The sequence below is a fragment of the Panthera pardus genome, unplaced genomic scaffold, assembly GCF_024362965.1.
Source record: "Panthera pardus isolate Hobbes unplaced genomic scaffold, ASM2436296v1 HiC_scaffold_7, whole genome shotgun sequence".
Classification (NCBI taxonomy): Eukaryota; Metazoa; Chordata; class Mammalia; order Carnivora; family Felidae; genus Panthera; species Panthera pardus.
The window spans coordinates 48,894,878-48,918,492 of NW_026527002.1; the positions used below are offsets into that span (position 1 = coordinate 48,894,878).

At 36.8% G+C, this 23,615-nt stretch overlaps 1 protein-coding gene across 49 annotated transcripts in view; it reads left to right on the forward strand.

Moving 5' to 3' along the window:
• Positions 1-23,615, forward strand: part of RIMS2 (regulating synaptic membrane exocytosis 2) — a 601,231-nt gene that overhangs the window by 216,196 nt on the left and 361,420 nt on the right. For 6 of the 49 annotated variants that reach the window (XM_019467930.2, XM_053896450.1, XM_053896455.1 and 3 more), the window contains exon 1: positions 644-1,311. The exons of 36 other annotated variants lie outside the window; for them this stretch is intronic. In XM_019467930.2, coding sequence (XP_019323475.1) covers positions 1,190-1,311 — 122 coding nt within the window. In that variant the 5' untranslated portion in view covers positions 644-1,189. Of the gene's footprint in view, positions 1-642; positions 1,312-23,615 lie in introns of those variants that run through there. 7 more of the 49 variants (XM_053896459.1, XM_019467921.2, XM_053896461.1 and 4 more) reach the window with 2 other exon arrangements.

Genomic DNA, 23,615 nt, shown 5'->3' on the forward strand with positions numbered 1-23,615 from the left:
AAGAGCAATAAAAATATTAATTGTCCCTGTAAGTGAGTTGATTTTTAAAATTTGGTTTACACACAACTTTTAGAGCATCTTTTGTAGTAAGATTGGATGCACATGGATATTTAATAACCCAAACATTTGATCTAAACCAGAATTACTCTTTTAAGAATGGATGGTGATCTGAGGTACTCTAAGACAATTGGAGCCTTCAGGAAATATTCTTTTCTGAGAAATGCTATGACCACCATTTATTGAAATAAATTAATAATAGTTGATAAAGTCCCTGGCCTTAGTTGTGTTTTTTGACTTGTGGAAACGTTCACATTTAATGTGTGCTGCCTAAGTGAGTTTTAATTGATAGAGTAGCAGAGTATAATTTTTTTCTAAAATTGCACAAATAATCATGTAGTCAATATGTACGGCCTTTGGAAAGAGACTGGCTTGAATGTTACTCATTTTTCTTTAAAAGCAAATGAAGACATTTTCAAATGAAGAAGTTAAGATGAGTAAGTTCATGTTTTCCAAATGTCTCTTTGGAAGCACAGCATTGTGAATGCAGGCAATAAAAGCCCATTGTCTGTCTTATTGCTTCACGATATCAAAAGAAGGATATACCGCTTATTTTTAGGGTGTTCTGGTCCTATGCAGCAGCCTGCACAGTGAAGAGACCTACATACTCTGTTGCTGGAGTTGCTTGTTTTCCAGGGAAAGAAAAAAGGGTTGGGAAATGCAGAACTCCTCTCCTTCTTACCCAGTAGTAACATGGAGAAGATACCTTGTCCCCATTTTTATTACTTCTGAGATTTTATTGCTGGCAGCCAGATGTGCTGAAACTCCTGACGACAGCATCTATTCATTGCGTGTTTTTAATAGGCTTAGAGAAATATGAGTACATGAGAGCAGCTCAGCTTCACACTTCAGCTGGGAATGCCCAAAAAGCTTACTGCTGTTTAGAATTCTTGCTACAGTCAGGAGAAAGCCGAAAGCTGTACGGGCACTGAATCTTCTACGACTGAATTAGAAGAATAATGACTGTACAATTAACTATCAACCTCTGCTCATTTAAGCACAGTTTCTACAGAGCTCAGGAGAAATATGGAACTTGATTGGCATGTTTTTATTTGATGGTGTCTGCAAATAGATGACTTTAAAGACAGGTGGTAAGGAAAAATAAGAGAAGGGGGGGGAAAAAAGAAAGAAAATGCAATTTGAGACATTGCGCCAGGTCTGCAATTCTGTCTTATCTCATTTTCATGGGGTTTTCTCATCCCCACCAAATATTTTACAAAATGAGCTTTTTGGACAAACGCTGAACAATGCAAGGTGAGTAAAGCTAAACTCTATTTCCTTCAGCATTGATGTTTTCTGAATAATAATCTGATATGCCTGTAAAAATTGTTCTGTACTGAAATGTTGGTATGATAAGGGTGTTGTCTTCTTATCACAAATATAAAATTTTATGTGGCGTTTTTCTTAATTGAATTTTGAGAAGGAAAATAAGCTTACTTCCAAGCCCCCCAAAGCATCTTAAATTTAACTAGTTTGACCTCTGAAACATAATACAGGCTGTTTCATGATTTCATTTTCTAATAACTAAAATGATCAATTTAAAATGCCTGATAGGTTTTTTTTTTCTTTGTGATCATGGCAGTGATTACAATGCATTTATAGGGATGGGGATATATAATCCTATGTGATTTGTTGGAAAATATGAATTAGCAGTCATGCATGCTCTTTGTAAAACATGCGGAAGATGTTTCCTGGGTCTGAGACATTTCTCGATGCAGAGTAGATCAATAATCACTTTTAAACAAGCTGTATTATCAAACTGCTAGTATTGCTTTGTATTTGGTCAGCTAGTTTGAAAGGATGCTTTGTTATGAATTCCTATTGCTTTTTCAACCTCATCATTTTATGTGTGTGGAGAAGATTGTGAAATTATGAACATATGTTTTAGACGGTTTCTCTGGCTTACACGAAAAGAGACAGCCTATTAAAGAATGCTTTTAAAATGCAGTTTTAGCACCCAGCTGTTTGCGTGGTGAGAATGTCTCATGTTACATACCTACTGTAGAAAAGACCCCATTTTAACTAAATATACGTGGAGAAGGGCTGAGGAAGAAATTTTTGAACATGATAATAATGCACTAAAGCCTTCTGGAAATTGAGGGAGAAGTAATAGTGCACAGAATATTGAATGGTTCTTCTGGTCTCTTCTGAACAATGTGAGGCAGCCTATTTAGAGATTAAAAAAAAAAAACTATTACACAGTATGTGTCTTAATTTAGCAAAGGAAAAGGAGGCTTTTAAAATTTGTGGGCATTTAAAATGCTTACCGATGATAAATATATTGATGACCTTTTCATTGAATGTGAAGTAACATATCTGTTTTTTATAAAATTTCACTTCTTTCCTCAGGACAGTTTTATTCAGTTGACCAATTCTATTTTTTTATGTTTAGTTTTTGGATAATTTAAAATATATAACAGTATGTGAAGTTCTGTGATATTCTGTAACAGGCTATCTATATTTTAAGATACTGGGCTTTTTAATTTAGTAATACATCACTTGAGTGTCTGTAATTTATGGTAAAAATAATCTGTATCGCATGTTATATTTAAATAAAAGAGGCGGTATGGCTTTCTTAAAATGTCCATGACCTGAAGCTACCAGAGTTTTAGGATTTGTACTCATCTTTTATAAATCTTTTCTTTGCTTGATTTCTATCTTTTTTTTTAATGCCAAGAACTTATGTGTTTAAAAATATTAACGTTAGGTCTGGATGTATATTCATGTTAGAAATTGTGCTGTTAACAGTATGGCAAGGAATTAGTTTTAAAGGAAACATTAGTGTTAAAATATGGGAATATCTATATCTTGACGGAACTGTGGATCCCTATCAGCCTGCTTTTGCTTTAGCTTCAAGTTTCCTTTATTGTTGGCATGTATTTATGATTGCATTGCTCTCATTATTAAAAATCCAGAATTTTATGCTGTTGCAATTAAGCATTAAAATGTGAAGTTTCTGATGCTTCTGTAAGACCAGTCTTACTTAACCTTATTTTGATTTTTTTAAACCTACGATTATCTGAAACTACCAACTAATCAATAAAAATGTATTCTGCTTCAGGGGAAAAAAATCCTTGCTTTATATGTTCTTTAACTTCTTAGTCTTCAAGAAACATATGACATTTTTTCACATGTAGATCTACTGATTTTCATAAATGATCAACTACTTGATTTACTTTCAAAATCAGTCAAAACCAGTTGTACCAATAGTTATTATTTTAGAAGTATGAAGAGTGAAAGTAAGTTTATATAACTCACAATTAATGCCTCCACATATTTTAGTGTTTTGATTACTTGTGTTCAGATCAGATATAATGGTCTTTTAGAACTCTTTTTCTGCTGAAGTTCTTTAAAAATATACAAATGCCTAGACATCAACATTTCAGTTAGCATTGAATCAGAAAGTAAGATGTAGACTAATAAATCATTCTTGAAGGAAAAGTCATGGAAAAAGGAGGACGCTGGTATGTCATTAGATGTGATTTTACGACAACTTTAAAAATGTTTCTAAATAACGAGCCTTTTGACCTTGTGGACTGGACATTAATGGTTTTGGGATTTGAAGCATCAATTATGTAACACCATCTCTGGAAAGAGCAGTCTTGGTTGTTATAACATGTAGAGTAATCACTTAATTGTTTGGACTAGTTCGAATGGAATATTCGGTAGTTGTATTGTGACATGATCTATGATCTTTAAACTGATGGAAAAATAACATCAGAGATATAGACAATTGGAATATATTTTATTCTAAATTGCTTTCTAGGAGAAATTACTAAAATAGTACTATGCATTGATTATACATGATATGTTGTTGAGGGGACCTTTCAGGTAGGAGTAATCTTGAGACTTTTCCCAGGTAGCTAATCTGGTAAGTAATCCCTAAATCTGCAACTCAATTTGCATCAGGTTTCAGATGGTAGGGCAGTTTACTTCTATGACATGTAAGATAAAGTGTTCAAAGACAAAAATCTCCCATAATAGTTACTCCAAAGACATTTACAGGTTCAACTTGTCAAAAGAGCCAAGATTTTAAATACACCAGTAATATATTCTGGATACTAAATTACTAAATTGGTGATGAATATAGATTGTTACAGTATTTTATTATCAAATGAATAATTGAAATTTATTTATGAGTGAAAATCATTAGAATATTTTAGACTTGTTGGAAGCCATAGGGACCAACCCTTATGTTTCAGACTGAAACTTCTTAGCTTTTTCTCTCATCATTGTGGTTGTTGAGTACCATTTTAAAATGTGCATAAAGGCAGTGGTAGGATATCCTCTGTTCTTTTACAGCTAATATGAAACAACTGAAGGTAAAGCAAGAAAAAAAATCAGGATCTGCATCCTGCATAAATCCACTTTGACAGGTTTTGATGAAATGCCACTTTAATTTAAATCCTTGTTATCAAGTTTCCTTACTATCAACTCATTTTTCCAAATTAAATATTTAATCAGATACAAAGATAATTGCTTTTGTTGCCAATAAAAAAATCCTCAAGTGCTAAAATCATTATGAAGCTTAAATCGTTTTGTGAGCTTGTCTTTGGAAGCAAACGTAAGTAATATCAGGATGCCAGAAGATATATTTTTAACAGAGTTCACTGCATTGAGTACTCAATTGCTTTGAGCAGTATTCAAATGGACAAGATATGATAACTATCTTTTGTGATAAAATGTGCAGGAAAATGTGCTTGATTCGTATCCTTCAAATTTTTCCATTTACCAATTTTGAGTAATCTCTCTTGTACGGAGAAGAAATCTGTATTTTTTCCAGCTGTGATTATTTCTTTGTAACTAAATGTGTGGCAGTGAATTTCCTGTGCCGGCCGGCCACACAGGGGCATAATAGGACTGGAATTTATTCAGAAGAGGTCTTAGAGACAGTCTTTCTCTCCCTTCCATATACATATAATGAGAAGAGGCAGACTTCCATGTTTTAAACTAAGATTACAAAAACCTTAATAGACCAAAGGATATTTGGATTTGTTGGTGTTTTCAATTACTGGTAAGATAACCATATGATCTGCTTTGCCTGGACTAGGGTCAGTTTGTGCCTGCCATCCTCCACTAATTATTAGTAGTACTTCTGAAAAGTGTTGCTTTTTGACAATAAATTACAGGGCTGGTCTATAAAAAATGAAATGTAAAGCTTGAAATTACCTAGTGCAAATGGACTCCTTTTCCACTGACAAATTTCCACAGTTCTAAAACATTAATATTATTGAAATAAAATTTGATTTTGCAAAATAAATGTTTAATTATTTAGTCTGGTAGTGGTTTTGGTGAGAAGTATTTAGCCCTTTACATAGCATTTACTACTGCTTTGGTTTATAATGAAGCCATCAATTTGTGTTCAGGATTTTTGGCATAAACTCCTGTTATTCATCATGGCACATTAATGACTACTTTGACATTAAAAGAACCGCATGCTCACTTTTCATAGCTTTGAGAATGCAGTCTGCACAGCGTGCATCATTTGGAGTTGGTATGATTGTAGCACAATTGATTTTCATTATAGGAACATTTTTTTATGGACAGTCTTTATTGTGAAGTCTAAGGCACTCGGTAGTCTGATACACACATGCTCACATGTACACAAACACACACACATATTTATTTAACCTTGTTGGATATATATATATATATATATACACACTAATGATTACTGAAATACTAATCATATACCACAGACATAAAACCAAATCTTAACAATTATCTCTTTATTTCTAATCAAAGTGACTTTTGATTCATGAATGTGTATCAGACATATTTTCACTGGAATATTTACTGTGGACCTTAGCTATATACCACAATTTTTAGTACAGATACTTAATCTGATACTGATATAGTTTTAAAATATTTTCTTTATTGGAAAATTTTTATAAGCTACTGTTTTTGTTGATGACTGACAGGTAAATGTTACCTGTACTTTTTTGTTACCAACTTTTATATGATTATGAAGGATCTTAGAGAAGTCAAAGAAGATCATTACTGGTAAGCTTTCTGTTTAATGCTGGCACTATTCACCAATTACTGAAGTGAACTCGTTTCATATGTGCTATGAGCTCTCATATTCATACTCACTCATCAGTCACAAAGATTCATGTGTATAACAAAAGAATTCCTAGGACTAATCTACAATTTGAGTTTAGCTTCTCAATCTGAGAAGTTTTAAATATCTCACAAAGGTGTGTGAACACTTCGTTTTGGGCAAAATGAGAGAAGCCATTGCTCATGGCTTTATTTTGCCTAATGGTTTTCAAACTCCTCCTTTTGTTCATTTGTTTTTTGTTTTCACCAGAGAATACCTCCTTCAGAATGTAACGCAGTATGTAAAGCAGGCAAAAGTGGAGCAGCTCTGATTTAGAAAGTGGGACATGGGATCCACATTAGGCTCTAGAAACACAGTTTTCAACTGCTTACTTAAAATCCAACTCTGGACTTCTCATTTTAAACCTTGTTAAACTTTCCATCTCACTGAGTGACCTTTGAAATGTCAGAGGTAGAGGAAATGGAAAATGGCAAGGAGAGCTGCCATGTTTAGTCAAGAATTGATCTGTGCTTGACTTTCCTATACATACTGTGTTAGCCGTATGCTGTGTAGTGTTGACCGTGGAACTGGTGTTCGTGTCTTAGGTCTGCTGCTTCCTGGCTCTGTGATATTGTTAAAATCACTATTCTGTGAGCTTCTTGAGTTAAGGACTATATATTCTTAACCTCTGAATTCTAACACTTATCGGATCCTTCATGCTTCTTTCCAGTCAATACTGTCTTCCCCCAGCCTCTGGAACCAAATATCGTTCTGCTTTTTTCTCGCCTGGTATAGATTACCTATGTCTGTTCTAGAACTTCATATAATTGAAATCATATAGAATATAATCTTTTATAAAAGACTTTTAATCAGCATAATTTAAAAATATTTATCCATGTTGTTGGATGTATGCATAGTTTTTTTCCTTTTTATTGCTGAATAATATTCCATTTTATGAATATACCCTTCTCTCTCTTAAGTCTTATTTGTGGACAATCATTTTTATACTCTTGCATGAATACCTAGAAGAGGAATTCTTGGGTCACAGGGTAGATGTATGTTTAGTTTTATAATGCAGACCATTTTAAAAAGGGGTTTTGCATTTTAAACTCCCACCAAATATGTTTGAGCATTTTGGGGTTTCCACACACTTTCCAACATTTGAGGATGTGTCTTTTTAATTTTTGTCATTTTGTGGTGAGTTTATAATAGCATCTCCTTATGATATTTTGTATTTGCCTGATTAACAATGTCAAACAGTTTTTCATATGCTCATTGGCCAACTGTACATCCTACTTTTTTTAAAATTAGGCTTTGTTTTTCTTAATGCGTTGTAGAATTTTTTGTTTGTTTGTTTTTTGCCTACCTGGATATCAATCATTTGTCAGATATACGTTCTGTGAATATTTTCTCCCAGTCTGTGGTTTGCCTGTTCATTTTCTTAATAATGCCTTTAGATGAGTGGAAGTTTTAATTTTGATCAAATCTAATTTATCAATTTTTTTCTCTTAGGGTTTTTGTTTTCTGTGTGCTGTCTAAAAATCCTTTGCCAATCCCTAAGTCATGAAACTATCCTCTTTTTTTTTTTTTTAATGTTTATTTATTTTTGAGAGAGACAGAAGGAGACAGCGTGCAAGCAGGGGAGGGGCAGAGAGAGGCTCCAGAGAAGGAGACAGCGTGCAAGCAGGCTCCAGGCTCCGAGCTGTCAGCACAGAGCCCCATGTGGGGCTCCAAACTCATAAACTGTGAGATCATGACCTGAGCCGAAGTTGGACGCTTAACCGACTAAGCCACCCAGGTGCCCCAAAACTATCCTCTTATGTATTTCCCAGAAGTTTTAGAGTATTAGCTTTGCAGTTTAGGTATATGTTCCGTCACATGTTAATTTTTGTGTATATGATGTGAGGTAGAGGTCAAGATTCATATTTTTTTCCAGGTGGATATCCAGTGTTCCATCATCATTTTCAGAAAAGACTTAAAAGACTTTCTACTCACTATCGGTTTGCTTTGTCACATTTGTAGAGAATTAAATAATTGTATACGTGTGCTTACATTTCTGGACTGTCTATTCCATTCCATTGATCCATGTTTTTTGTCTGTCTTTGTGCAATACCACAGTGTCTTACCTTTATAGTAATCTTGAGGTCAGGTGGTATAAGTTCTCCACCCCTATAATTTTTCAAAATAGGCTGAATATTTTAGATACTTTGCATTTTCATACATATTTTATAAATCAATTTGTTAATCTTGATTTACAAGTTTACTTAGGATTAAGGCTGCGATTGTGTTGTATTTCTGTAGATTGATTTGGGGAGAGTTATCATCTTAACAACTTTGGAAGCTTCTGCTGGTATATCTCTTCATTTATTTAGGTCTTCTTTAATTTAACAGTGTTTTGTAGTTTAAAGGGAAGAGGTCTTGAATGACTTTTGTTAATTTTTTTCATAAGAATTTTAAGTTTATGGTCTTACTATAAACAGAATTATTTTTAAATATCAGCTTCTAGTTGTTTTCTGCTACTTTGTAAATATCTAATTTATTTTTAATATTAACTTTGTATCTTTTGACCTTGCTAAACTTACTTATCGTTCTGTTAGTTTTCTTGTAGATTTGCCACACTATCCTATGTAAACAATCGTGTCATCTGCAAATAGAGATAGTTTCATTGCATTTCCAGTATTTATGCTTCTTACTTCTTTTTCTTTTCTTATTATAATGCTTAGGACTAATGGTGCAATGTTAAAAAGAAGTTATGGGAGTCCATTAGTTTTTGACAGTTTTTCTTTAAACCTTGAATGGGTTTGCATTTGTGAAATGCTTTTTCTGCAGTTATTGAAATGACCATGATTCTACTTCCTTGTTCTGTTTTTTTTTTTAATTTTTTTTTTAAATTTTTTTTAACGTTTATTTATTTTTGAGACAGAGAGAGACAGAGCATGAATGGGGGAGGAGCAGAGAGAGAGGGAGACACAGAATCGGAAGCAGGCTCCAGGCTCTGGGCCATCAGCCCAGAGCCCGACGCGGGGCTCGAACTCACGGACCATGAGATCGTGACCTGAGCTGAAGTCAGATGCTTAACCGACTGAGCCACTCAGGCGCCCCTCCTTGTTCTGTTAATACTGCTAATTATATTAGTTGAATTTTGAATATGAAACCAACTTTGCATTTTTGGGCTAAATGTCACTTGGTCATAGGATATTATCCATTTTGTATGTTGCTGGTTTATATTTTTTACTATTAAAATTTTTTTTAAGTTTATTTATTTTTGAGAGAGAGAGAGAGAGAGAGAGAGAGTGGAGGAGGGGCAGAGAGAGGGGGAGAGAGAGAGAAGATCTCAAGCAGGATCTGCACTGTCAGCATGGAGGCCAGTGTGGGGCTTGAACTCATGAACCGAGCGACCTGAGCTGAAATCAAGAGTCAGATGCTTAATCGACTGAGCCACCCAGGCGCCCCAATATTTTCTGCTGTTTATAAAGAATTTTTCATCTGTATTCATAAAACCTATTGTATTTTGTCTTTTACTGACATGTCAGTGGCAGGTTTTGGCATTAAGATTTTTGTGAGCTCATAAAATGAGTTGGGGATTTTTAACTTATCCACTATTTTGTCAACACTTGGTGTAAGATTGGTGTTACTTTTCCTTACATATTTGATAGAATTTACCCGTAAACCATTTGGACAGGAAATTTTCTTTTTGTGAAAGTTTCTTTAAGATAAATAGGGCTATTTAGATTTTGTTTAATCTTTACTAGTTGTGGTAAGCGGTGTTTTTCAAGAAATTGGCCATTTTTATTTAAGTTGATTAATTTGCTGTTATAAATTTCATAATTTTCCTATATTATCCTTTAATGTCCACTTTAATATCCACTTTATAATGATAATCCTTTTCTTTTTGATACTGGTATTTAGGAATTAATGGTCTTTCATTTGCTTGATCAGTTTACCTAAGAGTTTATTATATTTTCTCTTTTAGCTTTGTAGATTTTTCTGTAATGTTTGTCTACTATTGCACTGATTACTGTTCTTTTCCTAATTATTCTCTTTCTTATCATTTTAATCATTTTTCTTCCTGAAGATCCAAATTTCTAGTGATATACTGTTCTTTAGCCTGGTGAACTTCCTTTAGCATGTCTTGGAGTGCAGATAGTCACTTCTCCATTTACTCTTATCTGAAAGACAATTTTATTTAGTTTTCATTTTTTTTGTGAATATTTTTGTTGGATATAGAATTCTCTGTTGTCAGTCCTTTCCTTTCTAACCTTCCCTCCCCTCCCCTCCCCTTCCCTTCCTTAAAAAAGATTTTATTTTTAAGTAATCTCTACACCCAAAGTGGGGCTTGAACTCAAACCCAAGGTCAAGAGTTGCTTGCTCTACTAACTGAGCCAGCCAGGTGCCCCATCTTTTCTTTTAATAGTTTAGAGTCCTCTAGTTTTTTTTTTTTTTTAAGGTTTATTTATTTATTTTGAGAGAGAGAGAGACAGAGAGAGAGAAAGAGAGAGAGATGAGGGTAAGGGAGGTGCAGAGAGGGAGGGAATGAGAGGATCCCAAGCAGGCTCCGCGCTGTCAGCACAGAACCCGATGTGGGGCTCCATCTCACTAACCATGAGATCATGACCTGGGCTGAAATCAAGAGTTGGACACTTAACTGACTGAGCCAGCCAGGCACCCCAAGAGTCGTCTAGTTTTCGATGAGAAGTTTATGATGACAAGTCAGTAGCACTTTAAATCATTGTTCTTTTGTATTTTAATGTATTTTGTATTTTATTGCATTGCTTTTCTCAGTTTGCTTTCAAAATTTTCCTTCTCTTTTGTTTGTAGTAGTTTTATTGAGATGTGGCCATGTGTGGCTTTAATTGTTATTTATCTTCTTCGGATTTGATGTGTTTCTTAAGTCTGTAAATTTGTATTTTTTACCTAATTTGATAATTGTTTTGTCTGTTGTTCTAATATTTTTTTCTGCCTCCATCTCTCTTTTCCTTCTGATTGCTCAATTATTTGTATTTTAGGCTTTTCATAAATTATGCTAGAAATTCTTGTAACTTTTTCAGTGTTTCTCTGTTCTTCAGATGAATTTTCAAGTTCATTGATTCTTTCATAATCTGCTCTCAGGTGAAAAGCTCATCATTTTTTATTTCAGATATTTTACTTTTTGTTGTAAAATCTCTATTTGGTTATTTTTTATATTCTACATGGTTATTTCTCTTTTGAGATTTCCTATCTTTTCAGTCATTATGAGCATATTACTTCACTTCCTTTAACCGTTATCATACTAGCTTTGAAATCCTTTTCTGCAATTCTAACATCCAACTTATCTCTTAATCACTCTCCATTAATCCTTTTTCCTCTTGAGTAGGGGTCATGTTTTCCCATTTCTTAACATTTTGAATAATCTTAAATTTTGTCTTGGACATGTTTAACAATACTATATAGAGACTTTGAAATCTGTTCTGAAGAGTGCTGATTATTTTTAAAGCAGGAATTTAACTTGGCTGAACTTGAGCTACAGACTTTGTTTCCCGTGAGGTAGAACAGCTGAAATTTTAGTTTAAATATTTTAATTTTAGCTGAGCTGCTTGAAGTCTTTCTGTGCATGCATGAGATTTGGCAGTATTTATTATCCACAGAAATTTATTTTTCCTTCCTGTAGCTTTCTTTTTGTCATTTCCCCCTCACTTTCCACCTTCTGTATTTGCTCAAACCCTGTCCTCCGGTTTTTCAAGTTGGTAAAATTCTGAATTTTCTGATATAGGTTTAACCTCCAGGCATTGAATAGATTTGGCTTAAAGTCATAAAAATGGCAAACACACCTAGTGTCATTCCCTTCCTCAGAATGTCACTTGCACCCCAGTGTCTGTCTGCTTTTTGTTACTTTCTAGGGACTTCAAGTAGTTATTTGTTCATATTTTGTCCAGGACGTATTATCTTTGGAAGGATTAGTTTGATAGGAGTTCCTTGGCCATTATCCAAAGAAGAATCAATTCTTTAACATTTTAAATTGTATTTATTAAACACTATGCTGTCAGAAATTATATCTGTAGTTTCTTTCATAGTCCCAAGCTCATTGTTTGTAATTTTTCCCCCCGCAAATATCATTGAATAGCCAGTTGTCCAGTGGTTAATTTGGGAAACTCATGTCCTGATTAAATTATTGTATCATCAGATTATACAGAGAATACATAACTTTTAGTTACTCTTTCTTTGCTGCTCCATCCGTATTTTAATGACTGTTGCTAATGGTAAAATGTGAGCAACATGTACACAGGCTTTCTTCACAGAAAATACAAGTTTGATATTTCTGATCTATCAGTAAATGTCTGATCAGATACAATGAAAAGACAAATGCCATAATATTCATTCTTCATCTCATGTTTAATGAGCATCCATTTCACAGATAATTTCCATGTGGAATTTTTTTTTTAATTTTTTTTTCTTAATGTTTTTATTTATTTTTGAGACAGAGAGAGACAGAGCATGAGCAGGGAAGGGGCAGAGAGAGGGAGACACAGAATCGGAAGCAGGCTCCAGGCTCTGAGCCATCAGCACAGAGCCTGATGCGGGGCTCGAACTCACAGACTGTGAGATCATGACCTGAGCCGAAGTCGGACGCTCAACCGACTGAGCCACCCAGGTGCCCCTCCATGTGGAATTTTTAAAGGAAATTTGATGATGTTTGTGATGGGGATGAGTAGACTGAAGGTGAAATTTCACTTTCTGAGAGTAATCACCAATTCTTCAACTGGCTGTCAATCATAGTATAAGAAATAAAAAGTGTGTGCTCAAAGTTTGATGGTAATTACTTGTCATAAAGGCCCATCTTTTAAATTAATAAAATTTCCAAGGCCACATGTATTTTTTGCAATGAGTTTTTAAACATTGCTGCTTTGGGACCTGTGGAGTTATATTTTAATTTTGAAACAAAACTTGGTGTACGTAAAATAGGATACACTATTTTTCCTTAGAAACTGAACAGCTTGTTATAAAACCATATGCACAAAATATAAATCTGGGGATGAAAATATACGTAGAGCAATATGTGCTTGAAAGAATATTACCATGTTTCCCATGAAGCCCACAGAAATACAGAAATGTTCATTATAGCCTTTATCATTGGTGTTGCAACAAATTATAGATGAGCGGTTTCAGTCAAAAGTGGTACCACAGTTAGATAATACAGTCCAAAGATTATATGGAATTCTTCCCCTGCATGAGCATTAATCTTTTTTAATTTAATTTACTTTTTTTTTTTAAAGTAGTCTCTGGACCCATGGGTCCAATGAGTTCAAACATGGGGTTTGAACTCATTACCGCAAGATCAAGTTGCATGCTCTACTGACTAGGCCAGCCAGGTGCCCCATGCATGAGGACTAATCTTTGAATTGTCTTTTAAAGTTACTTTTGTTTATTTTGACTTATGTAAAAAAGATTTATTACGGGGCGCCTGGGTGGCTTAGTCGGTAAGCGTCCGACTTCAGCTCAGGTCATGATCTCCCGGTCCGTGAGTTCGAGCCCCGCATCGGGCTCTGTGCGGACAGCTCAGAGCCTGGAGCCTGCTTCGGATTCTGTGTCTCCCTCTCTCTCTGCCCCTCCCCCACTTGCACTCTGTCTCTGTCTCTCAAAAATGAATACACGTTAAAAAATTTAGAAAAAAAAGATTTATTACTTTATAAAACACTTCATGTGAGTGCATCACGTATTAGTTTTCCATCACCACAAGCTTCATGGGTATAGAAAATACCCAGTTGTTACCTTGCAGTTCTATTGGTCAGAATTCTAGGCAGAGTCATCTGAGTTCTCTGCTGACGGTTTCACAAAGCTGGATCAAGGTGTCAGCTAGCTGGGCTCTTATCTGGAAGATCATGAGAAGAATCCGTGTCCAAGTTTATTAAGATTGTTGGAAGAACCCAATTCTTTGTAGTTGTGGACTGAGGTCCCTGTTTTCTTGGCGGCTGTCAGCTGGGAGCTGCTGTCAGCTTTGATAGGCCTCTTATATTCCTTGGCTCATGGTTCTGTCCATTTTCATTTTTTAATTTTTAAAGTAATTAACTTTGTAATTGATATATAATTGACATATGACATTGTATTAGTTGTAGATATACAACATAATGGTTTGATACATGTATATATTGCAAAATGATTGCTAAAATGAGTGTAGTTAATATCCATCAACACATAGATCTATGCTTATTTTTTATCTTGTGGTGAGAACTACTCTCTTAGTGACTTTGAAATATATAATACAGTATTGTTAACTATAGTCACCATGCCATGCGTTACACTTAGGTTGTTTCAATGTCTTGGCTATTGTAAATAATGCTGCTATATGAACATGGGACACAGAAGTCTTTTTGAGTTGGTTCTTTGACTTCCTTTGGATATATCCCCAGATACAGAGTTGCTGGATCATGTACCAGTTTTATTTTTAATGTTTTGAGGATCCTGTATACTGTTTTCCATAGTGGCTGCACCAATTTACAATCCCACCGACAGTGCACAGATCCCCTTTCTCCACGTCTTTGCCAGCATTTGTTACCGCTTGTCTTTTTGATGATAGTCATTGTAACAGGCAGATATTTTCTTGTGGTTTTAAAAAAATTTTTTTTAATGTTTATTTATTTTTGAGACAGAGCATGAACGGGGGAGGGTCAGAGAGAGAGGGAGACACAGAATCAGAAGCAGGCTCCAGGCTCTGAGCTGTCAGCACAGAGCCCGACGCGGGGCTCAAACTCACAGACCGTGAGATCATGACCTGAGCCGAAGTTGGACGCTTAACCGACTGAGCTACCCAGGCGCCCCTTATTGTGGTTTTAATTTGCATTTCCCTAATGACCAATGATATTGAGCAACTTTCATATACTTGTTGGCCTTTCATGTATCTTCTTTGGAAAAAGGTCCATTTAGAACCTTTGCCCATTTCTTTTAACTGGTTATTTGCTTTTCTTTTTTTGGACATTGAGTTGTGACTTCCATATATAATTTATATTTATATGCAATTGTTAATATTTAATTTTAATTTTAATGTTTAATTTTGAGAGAGAGAGCATGAGGGGAGGTGCAGAAAGAGATGGGGACAGAGGACCCAAAGCAGTCTCTGCACTGACAGCAGAGAGCCTGATGTGGGGCTCAAATTCACAAACCGTGAGGTCGTGACATGAAGTTGGACACTCAACTGACTGAGCCACCAAGGTGCCCCATGTTCTTATTATTTTGAATGTTAACCTTTCATCAGATATATGGTTAACATTTCTTGTATGGCAGGTCTGGTGGTAATGAACTCTCCCAACTGTTATTTGTTTAGGAAAGTTTTTGTCCTCTCATTTTTGAAGGACAGTTTCCCTGAGTAAAGAATTCTTGGTTGACAATTATTTTCTTTTAATATTTTGAATATATCATCCCATTCTTTTCGGACCTGAAAAGTTTCTGTTGAGAAATCCATTGATAGTCTTACGGGAGTTCCCTTACGTGTATCTTCTCTCTTTTTTTTCTTGCTGCTCTTAAAGTTTTTTGTCTTTGAGTTTTGACAATCTAATCATAATGTGTCTTGGTGTTGTCCTATTCAGGTTAAACTTACTTGGTGTCTTTTGGCTTCATTGCTGTAAATACATTTTCTGTCCCTTTCCATTTCTATTCTCCTTGTAGAATTCCCATAATGCAATATTGTTTCTCTTCATTGTGTCTTAAGATTCATGTAGGTTTTCTTCACTCTTTTTCATTCTTTTTTTCCTTTTGTGCCTCTGACTGGGCAATTGCCAATGTCCTATCCTCTTGGTCACTGATTCTTTTGATGATTGAGTATACTTTTTAAACTCTCTATTGAATTCTTCAGTTCAGTTATTGACTTTTTCAACTCTGGTATTTCTCTTTGATTTTCCTTTTTTTTTTTATGGTTGCTATTTAAACTTCTCTTTTTGTTCATGCATTGTTTTCCTAATTTTGTTTAGTAGTCTGTTTTCTTGTAGTTCATTTATGTTCTTTAAGAGGATTTTTCAGAATTCTTTGATAGTTTATAGAATTTTATTCTTTTAGGGTTTGTTACTGGAACTTGTTACTTTCCTTTTGGTGCTGTCATATTGACCTTTTTTTTTTTTTTTGTGATCCTTGATTCCTTATGTTGGTGTCTGCACATTTGAGTAGTCGGGCTCCTTTTTTTAAAGTTTACAGGGTTGCTTTGGCAGAGACAGATCTTCACCAGTCAACGGAGTTTGGGTTTCTGGGTCTGTCTGCAGGTATGGTCCTTGGGCAGGTGGTGCAGGTTGAGGTGCAGGTGGAGGCAGCTGTTTGAATTCTGAGGCCTGGGATGGGGCATGTGTGCTACTGGCTAAGAACAATTGAATAGGACTGCGGGCTTTGTTCCCCACCAAAGTGAGACTGTAGGACAGGCTCCATGATTGCCTGAGTTCTCTGGTCAGGTTTACTAGATGTTTAGGAGTGGGTGTCTTATTCAGTACTGGATGGAGGTAATTGACATTTAAAAACAAAATAATCTCTGTACCCAATATGGGGCTTGAACTCATGACCCCGAGATCGAGAGTCCCATGTTCTACTAACCGAGCCAGCCAGGCACCCCAAGATGGGGCTATTAATTAGCTTTTTTGCTCTGGCAGGGCAGCAGGACAGGACCCAGGACTTATACAGCTTGTTGTTTGGGACCCGAATCAGCCCAGACTGCGCACTGAATTCCGTGGTCAGGTGAGGCCACTGGTTTTGCTCTGCAGACAGGGGAAGCCCCAGGCTCTGCCGTCTTTTCTAGTGCCACTCTAGATAGGGCTGTTGAATGAGCTACGTAGCTTCCCGTGTGCTCTGCTTAGGTTTCCTGTTTGGGTAGGCTGAAAGCTGTACTCAGTGATGAGCGGGACTACAAATGAGAGGCCCTGCCTGGGCACCGTGGGAGAAGCAGCTGTAAAGCCGCTCGGTAAAGCTCTTAGTAGGCAAAGCTCTTAGTTTATTGTCTTAACTCAAGCCGACCTGCACCCCTCCTTCCCTGACCAAATAGGGCTACTGGCTTTGCTCTGCAAACTATTGTCTCTGCCTGCCGGCCTCTTGGCCTGAGTGCTGCCGGATGCCTCATCAGCCCTTCTGGTCAGATGGGGCTGAAAAATACTTACTATAGCAGGTGGGGTTATGTTGCAGCTCCCTTGCCTGTGTGCGGGGGTGGGGCTGCTCCGGGCCACTCTCTGTTTCCCAAATAGGCTCTCAGTTGGGAGGGGCCAGGAGCTACCATCAGCTGTGGCTGTGAATTAATCGCCCTGCCTGTGCATAGGATGGAAACACTACACACCTGGTACTGGCTTTGCTCTGAGGGTGATCAGCTCTTCTGCCTGCCTCTTGGCTCAAGTGCAGCTGGGCTGCACAAGCTTCCAGGAGTTGTCGCCAGGCCTTCTGGTCAGATGGGGCCAGAAGACGCTCCACAGTGGGTGGGGCTGTGATTCAGCTCCTTGCCTGGGCATGGGCAACCAGGCTCTAGGGCTGCAAAACTCTTCATCCGAACATCTGAATCAGGCAGATTTGCACCCCAGCAAGTTCCCCGGGCAGAGTGGCCCCCTGACTTGGTTCTGCAGATGAGCAAAGCCGCTGGTTGGGATTACTACTTGGGCACCGCAGGTATGATGTCTCAGCCGAGATCTGTGTGCTGATTGTTTCAAGACCCTCCCTGCAGGGGAGGGAAGCAGCCACAGTCTGGTTCCGTGGTTGCACCTTGAGATTCCCCAGTAACCCTCTTGGCGATCAGAGCAGGGGCTTTTGGAAAGTGACCCACAATGCTGGGGGTGCTGGTTGTACCCCATGGGCTCTCTTTTCCCACTGGAGAAACTGGCGGTCCAGGGGAGACCTCTCTGCATGATGCTGCACTGGGCTGGAGGAGGGGCAATGCAGTCAACTTTAGCCACCTCTCTTCCTCTTGTAATGCAGTCTGTCTTGGTCTCTTCGGTGCAGGGGGTGCTTCAGCCTCAGCCCTGTGTTCTGGGATTCTCTTGACGGTGTCTTATTCTTGAATAGTTCTAGTTGTTCTTACGGTGAGAGGGAGTGAAGCAGGGAACAACTGGTGTCGCCATCTTGGTGTTACCACTCTAGCCAGTATAATTTAATTTTTTACCTCAGTTGCCCTTTGTGCTATTGCTGTATATGTTATTGTATGCAAACATTATAAACTTAACCATGCATTATTATTTTGCATTAAATTAATTGACTTTTTTTATTTTTAAGAAAAGCCTTTCACGATTACGTACACATTTACTGTTTTTGATGATCTCCATTCCTCTCTCCAGATATAGACCTCTTCTTGGCATCATATCTCTTGTATCTGAAGAAATTCTATTAGTATTTCATCTACTGGTGATGAATTCTTTCAGCCTTTGTAGGTTAAAAAAAATCTGTATTTTTCCTTCATTTTTGGAAGCGTACTTAATTACAGATTAGATATAGATTTAGGTGAACCTTTTGTTTTCTCTAGCACTTAAATCATTCGGTTATCATTTGGCCTCCATTGTTTATGGAGAGAAGTCAGATCTAATTTTTGTTTTTATCCTCTAGGTAGTGTCTTTTTTCTATGGCTGCTTTTAATATATCTCTTTGTCTTTTGTTTTCAGCAGTTTGAAGTATTTTTCTTTATATTTATTCTCATTGTGGGTCACTGAGGCTGCTTGGATATATGGGTTGATATCAGTCATCAATTTTAAAATATGTTGGTTATTACTTCTTTAAATCTTTTTCTCTGTCCTATTGGTTTCCCTTTTCCCTCTATAACTCTAATTACATATATATTTCTTTATGTTTTTACTGAAAGAGTTCTGTTTTTTTTTTTTAATGGGGGGGCAGTGGGGAAAGGGACAAAGGGAAAGAAAGAATCTCAAGTAGGCCCCACGCTCAGCGTCAGGCCTGATGTGGGGCTTGACTCAGGTGCCCAATAAATAATGCTTTTGAATGCTTAAAAAAAAACAAAACAATAACAGGCAGTTAAATTAAGGAGGATTACCTTGATTTTATCAAAGCTGCCTTTAGGCTTTCTTTGGATAGTATTCTAGTCTTTTCCTTTGTCATAGAGCATAGCCTTTATTCCTAGGATGTGGTTTCTTACTCTTAATGCATCACCTTTCTAAGGTCTCAACTGAATGCCTTGAGATTTTCACAAATATCTTTCCAAGCCTATTTTATCAGAGAGTTCCATCCTATTGTGTGACTTCTGAAATTTCTCTTCATCTCTCAGCCCTCAGCCGTCAGTCAGCGCAGTCTACCAGGTTCCAGAAAGCCCGCATATGTACAGCTGAGGATTTAGGCAGAAACCTGAGTAAAAACTCTATGCCTATTTCTGAGATTATTACTTAGCTCCCTTCTCTCTTGTAATATGCATCACAAATTCCCACTGCATTAGCAAGCTTGATTCTAATCTCTGTTTTTAACACCCACCTGTTTCTTATGCTCAGTAAGCCCTATGCTCTCTGCCTGGGCTCCAATTCCTCATTGTGAAATTGAAGTGAAATTGTTTCCAGGCAGAAAGCTAGTATGGAGTGTATCTTATGTGCTTTTCCTTTCTTAAGAATTTCAACCTTGTCCTATCCAATGCCTTAAAGTGATTGTTTCATCTATTCTTCCCAGTTGTATAGTTTTTAATGGGAAGAAGGAAAACCATATACTAACCCCATATACTCAGGAGCCTCTTAATTATTTTATAATAATTTAATAAGCACTCATGAACCCACCATCCCAAAATGGAGCTGGTACCGTGACAATAATTTATACCTCACCATTTTTTTAACCTCATCTCATTCATTGACTCCTCTAGTTTGTGGCAATTATTATATTGAACCCCTGGTTCATCATTCCTTCGCTTTCCTTTTTTACATGGGTTTCTTAATATGTATGTATTCTCAACAAGTATTAGTTGTTTTACCTTTTTCAAAAGGTGTTGTTTTTTACACTTAATTCTACATTGCATCATATTGTTATGGGTTGTGGTAGTTCATTTATTTTGGTGGCCATATGATAATCAGTAGTGTGACGATGTCACAGCTTTTAATACACTCTCCCACTGATGGGCATTTGGACTGTTTCTAAATTTTCTCTATTGTGAAACTGCTTCTGTGAACATTCTCAGATATATCTCTTGTTGTACATATGTAGGAGTTTCTCTTGGATATATTTCATTCATATGTTCAACTTTAAAAGATAATGCCAAAATGTTTTCCAGCTAGTTTTTTAGGCAGTGACAGTTCAATGCATTCATGAGTGGGAATGAAATGACTCAAGAGCAAACCTTAAAAAAAAAGTTGGACAATTTTCACCAGAGTTGTCACTGGAAGGTACACTTGTTAATTTCACAAAAATAATCATAGAATAAATGTATTTGAAATGAGTCTGCCCATACCAGAAGTTTGTTTTCTTCCTTCCGTCTTTCCCTCCCACTCTCCTTCCATCCCTGTCTTCCTACCTTCCTCTTTCCTTCCTTCCTCCTTCCCTCTCTTTTTTCCTTCTCTACCTTTCTCCCTCCCTCCTTCTCTCTCTCTCTCTCTCTCGCTCTCGCTCTCGCTCTCGCTCTCTCGCTACCAAAGCAAGGTATAAAACCTCTACATCAGTAAAGGAAGCTTTTTGAAATAGGCAGGAGTAGCAGGTGTTTAGCAGGCCTCAGAGAACACAGGGTCTGGGATTTTCATGGAAAAGGTCTCCAGATTGCTAAGAAAAATTGCATTGTCTGTAGTGGTACTAAATTAGGTTATTTGGGTTCAGTTAGGTCCTTCATGCTGTTGCTTGAGAATTATTTATTTATTCTCAATTAATTAGCTACCACATTTTCCCCTTATCTACAGACAACTCCATCAGGAAAGAATTTCTTTTTGATTTTTATCTCCAGAAACAATAAATGCATAGTCTCTAAAATTTGTTTCCACATCTGAAGTTGTCGCCTTCTTTTTTAATTAGCCTCTCTGTCTCATTGCCGCTAGCTGCAGAAATGCAGGTGAGCCTTGTTAACCCAATCAGCTAGACATCTTCCTCCATCACATCTTACAGATGGTTTGGATGTTTCAGAAGTCTCTTAGCATCTGTTTAAAATCTTCAAACTGCTTTTTACCAAATTTGTTTAAATCCTATTTGTGGTTACATTTGATTATACATCTGTAGACATTTGAGGATTGGCATTAAGAAACGACGTTAAGTCTTATACTAACATCACTTCTAGTGTAGCTATAAATGAAGTGAAAAATAAACAAAAACAAAGCCAAAAAATGTATGAGATTAGTGTATTCGAAGAAATAGAGATTGATCTCATTTTATTTGGGCTCATAAAATCTTGTACACAAAGCAAGATCCTAGTTTTCTGTTGACTTCCATTGTGTTTACAGTGATTTGATAGTAGACTAATGCCTTTTGACTTCCTTCACCCATGTCAAGTGAAAAGAGAACATAGATGTTGTTTTTGTTTTATTTTACAACTAATGACAAAAAAACACCACGCAAAGAAAAAAGAATTGAAGAAAATATACCAAAATATTAAAATTTTTTTTGTTTTTATTTGTTTTTGAGAGAGACAGAGAGAGAGTGCAGGGGAGGGGCAGAGAGAGAGGGAGACCCAGAATCCGAAGCAGGCTCCAGGCTCTGAGCTGTCAGCACAGAGCCTGATATGGGGCTCGAACCCATGAACGAGATCATGACCTGAGCCAAAGTCGGATGCTCAACTGACTGAGCCACTCAGGCACCCTGAAAATATACCAAAATATTAACAGTTAATGGTTTGGGTTTTATAGTTAAATATAACTAAATAACCCTGTGACAATGAATTTTATGTAAATCAAATGAGCTAAAATATATAAAGCATTTAGAACACGGCCTGACAAATAAGGCACACTAAGTAAATGATAAGAATTATTTTTATTAATTAGATCTTTTCTTCTGTTCAGGATTTCACTCTGAAAGATTCTTTGAAGTCCAATTACCAGGTCACAAGTTATCAGCTTCTCTAAGACTCCATCATTACCCAAATTGCTTTCCTAAAAGGTTAACTAGTTACATTTTCACAATGAACATATGGAATTGCTCTTCATAGATGGCATTGGTTGCTTTCATATTGTCCTATTTTTAATTTCATTGGTGGTTGTATAAGTTTTAAAAATATGTATGAGGACATTTACTCCTCTGTATTAATCTGCTAGGGCTGCCATAACCAAGTACCACAGACTGGCTTAAAGAGCGGCCATTTTTCTCTCACACTGCTGGAGACTAGATGTTCAAAATCAAGGTCTCTGCCGGTTTGGTTTCTTCTGAAGCCTCTTTCCTTGGGTTGTAGGTTGACTGCTTTCTTGGCGTAAGCTGATGGTCTTTCTTGTGAACGTGTGCATCCCTGGTATCCGTGTGTCCAGGTTTCCTTTTATAAGGACAGCAGTCTGATTGGATTAGGGCTCTCTTCCTAATTTCAGACATTTCCACTCTGGCACTCTTAGGCCAGCATGTCACTATTAGAGGCACAAGGCCGGTCAGAAGGAAACATGATGGTTAATTAAGTGAAAGAGGAGTAAGTATGTGGATCCGAATATGGAGACTACAGAATAAAACAAAAATGCAGAAAAGAACAAGCAGAGTCATAGAAAGAAATTCAGAGCCTTTGCAAGGACGTTTGATAATTGTTTTCCTGCCTTTAACTGGTGTGAGAACACCGTGGGTCCCAGATATGGTTCCATTAGAGCAGGAGTAACAGAGAGGGATTTGATCAAGTGGCACAAATGTTACTTCAGAGCTTGTGTGTTTTTGATGCTTTTCTCAATTTATCATTTACTGCTTTGCTCCCCTTCCTCTTTTTTCCTAATTTGTTGTCACATACACGGTTTGAAATGTTACTGGCGTTTTCTTCCACAATCTCTTTTGTGCAGATTCTTTTTCTCTGTTTTTTACCCCCCATCTTCATTGAGAATTGTACAGCCTCAGACAAAACCCAGCTATATCCTCTGATTTTAATCTGGAACTAATTTAAATCTGGAACTTTAGTGTATGTATTAAATTTTGCTGAGTCCTTTTCTAGGACACTGAGTATACATAATTTTCTTCCTGTGACAAGTTAAAAAGCATCTGTTTTAAACAAAGGCAGCTATCAAGTAATTTTTATCTATTTGGTCAACTAATAGTTGTTAAGTGTGTACAATTTGCCAAGTGCTTTGTAGACACTAGAGGGGAAGGTGGTGAAAAAGACAGTCAGTCTTCAAGGTCTCTATCCTTGGAGAACTTACGCTGTGATGTGTCAGCTCGCCATAGGAAAACTTGTGTTCAAAAGAACCATTCTTAAAGTAGAACTTTGGTCTCACCTTGATTCTGCCCTAATTGAAAAGTCACTTGCAGATGACTGGCTCTCATTTCCTTTTTAATTTTTTTAAGTTTATTTATTTATTTTGAGAGAGAGAGAGAGAGAGTGCACATGCATGTGAGATGGGTAGGGACAGAGAGAGAGAGACAGAGAGAATCCCAATGCTTACAGCACAGAGCCTGACATGGGGCTCCATCCCATGAACTGTGAGATCATGACCTGAGCTGGAATCGAAAAGAG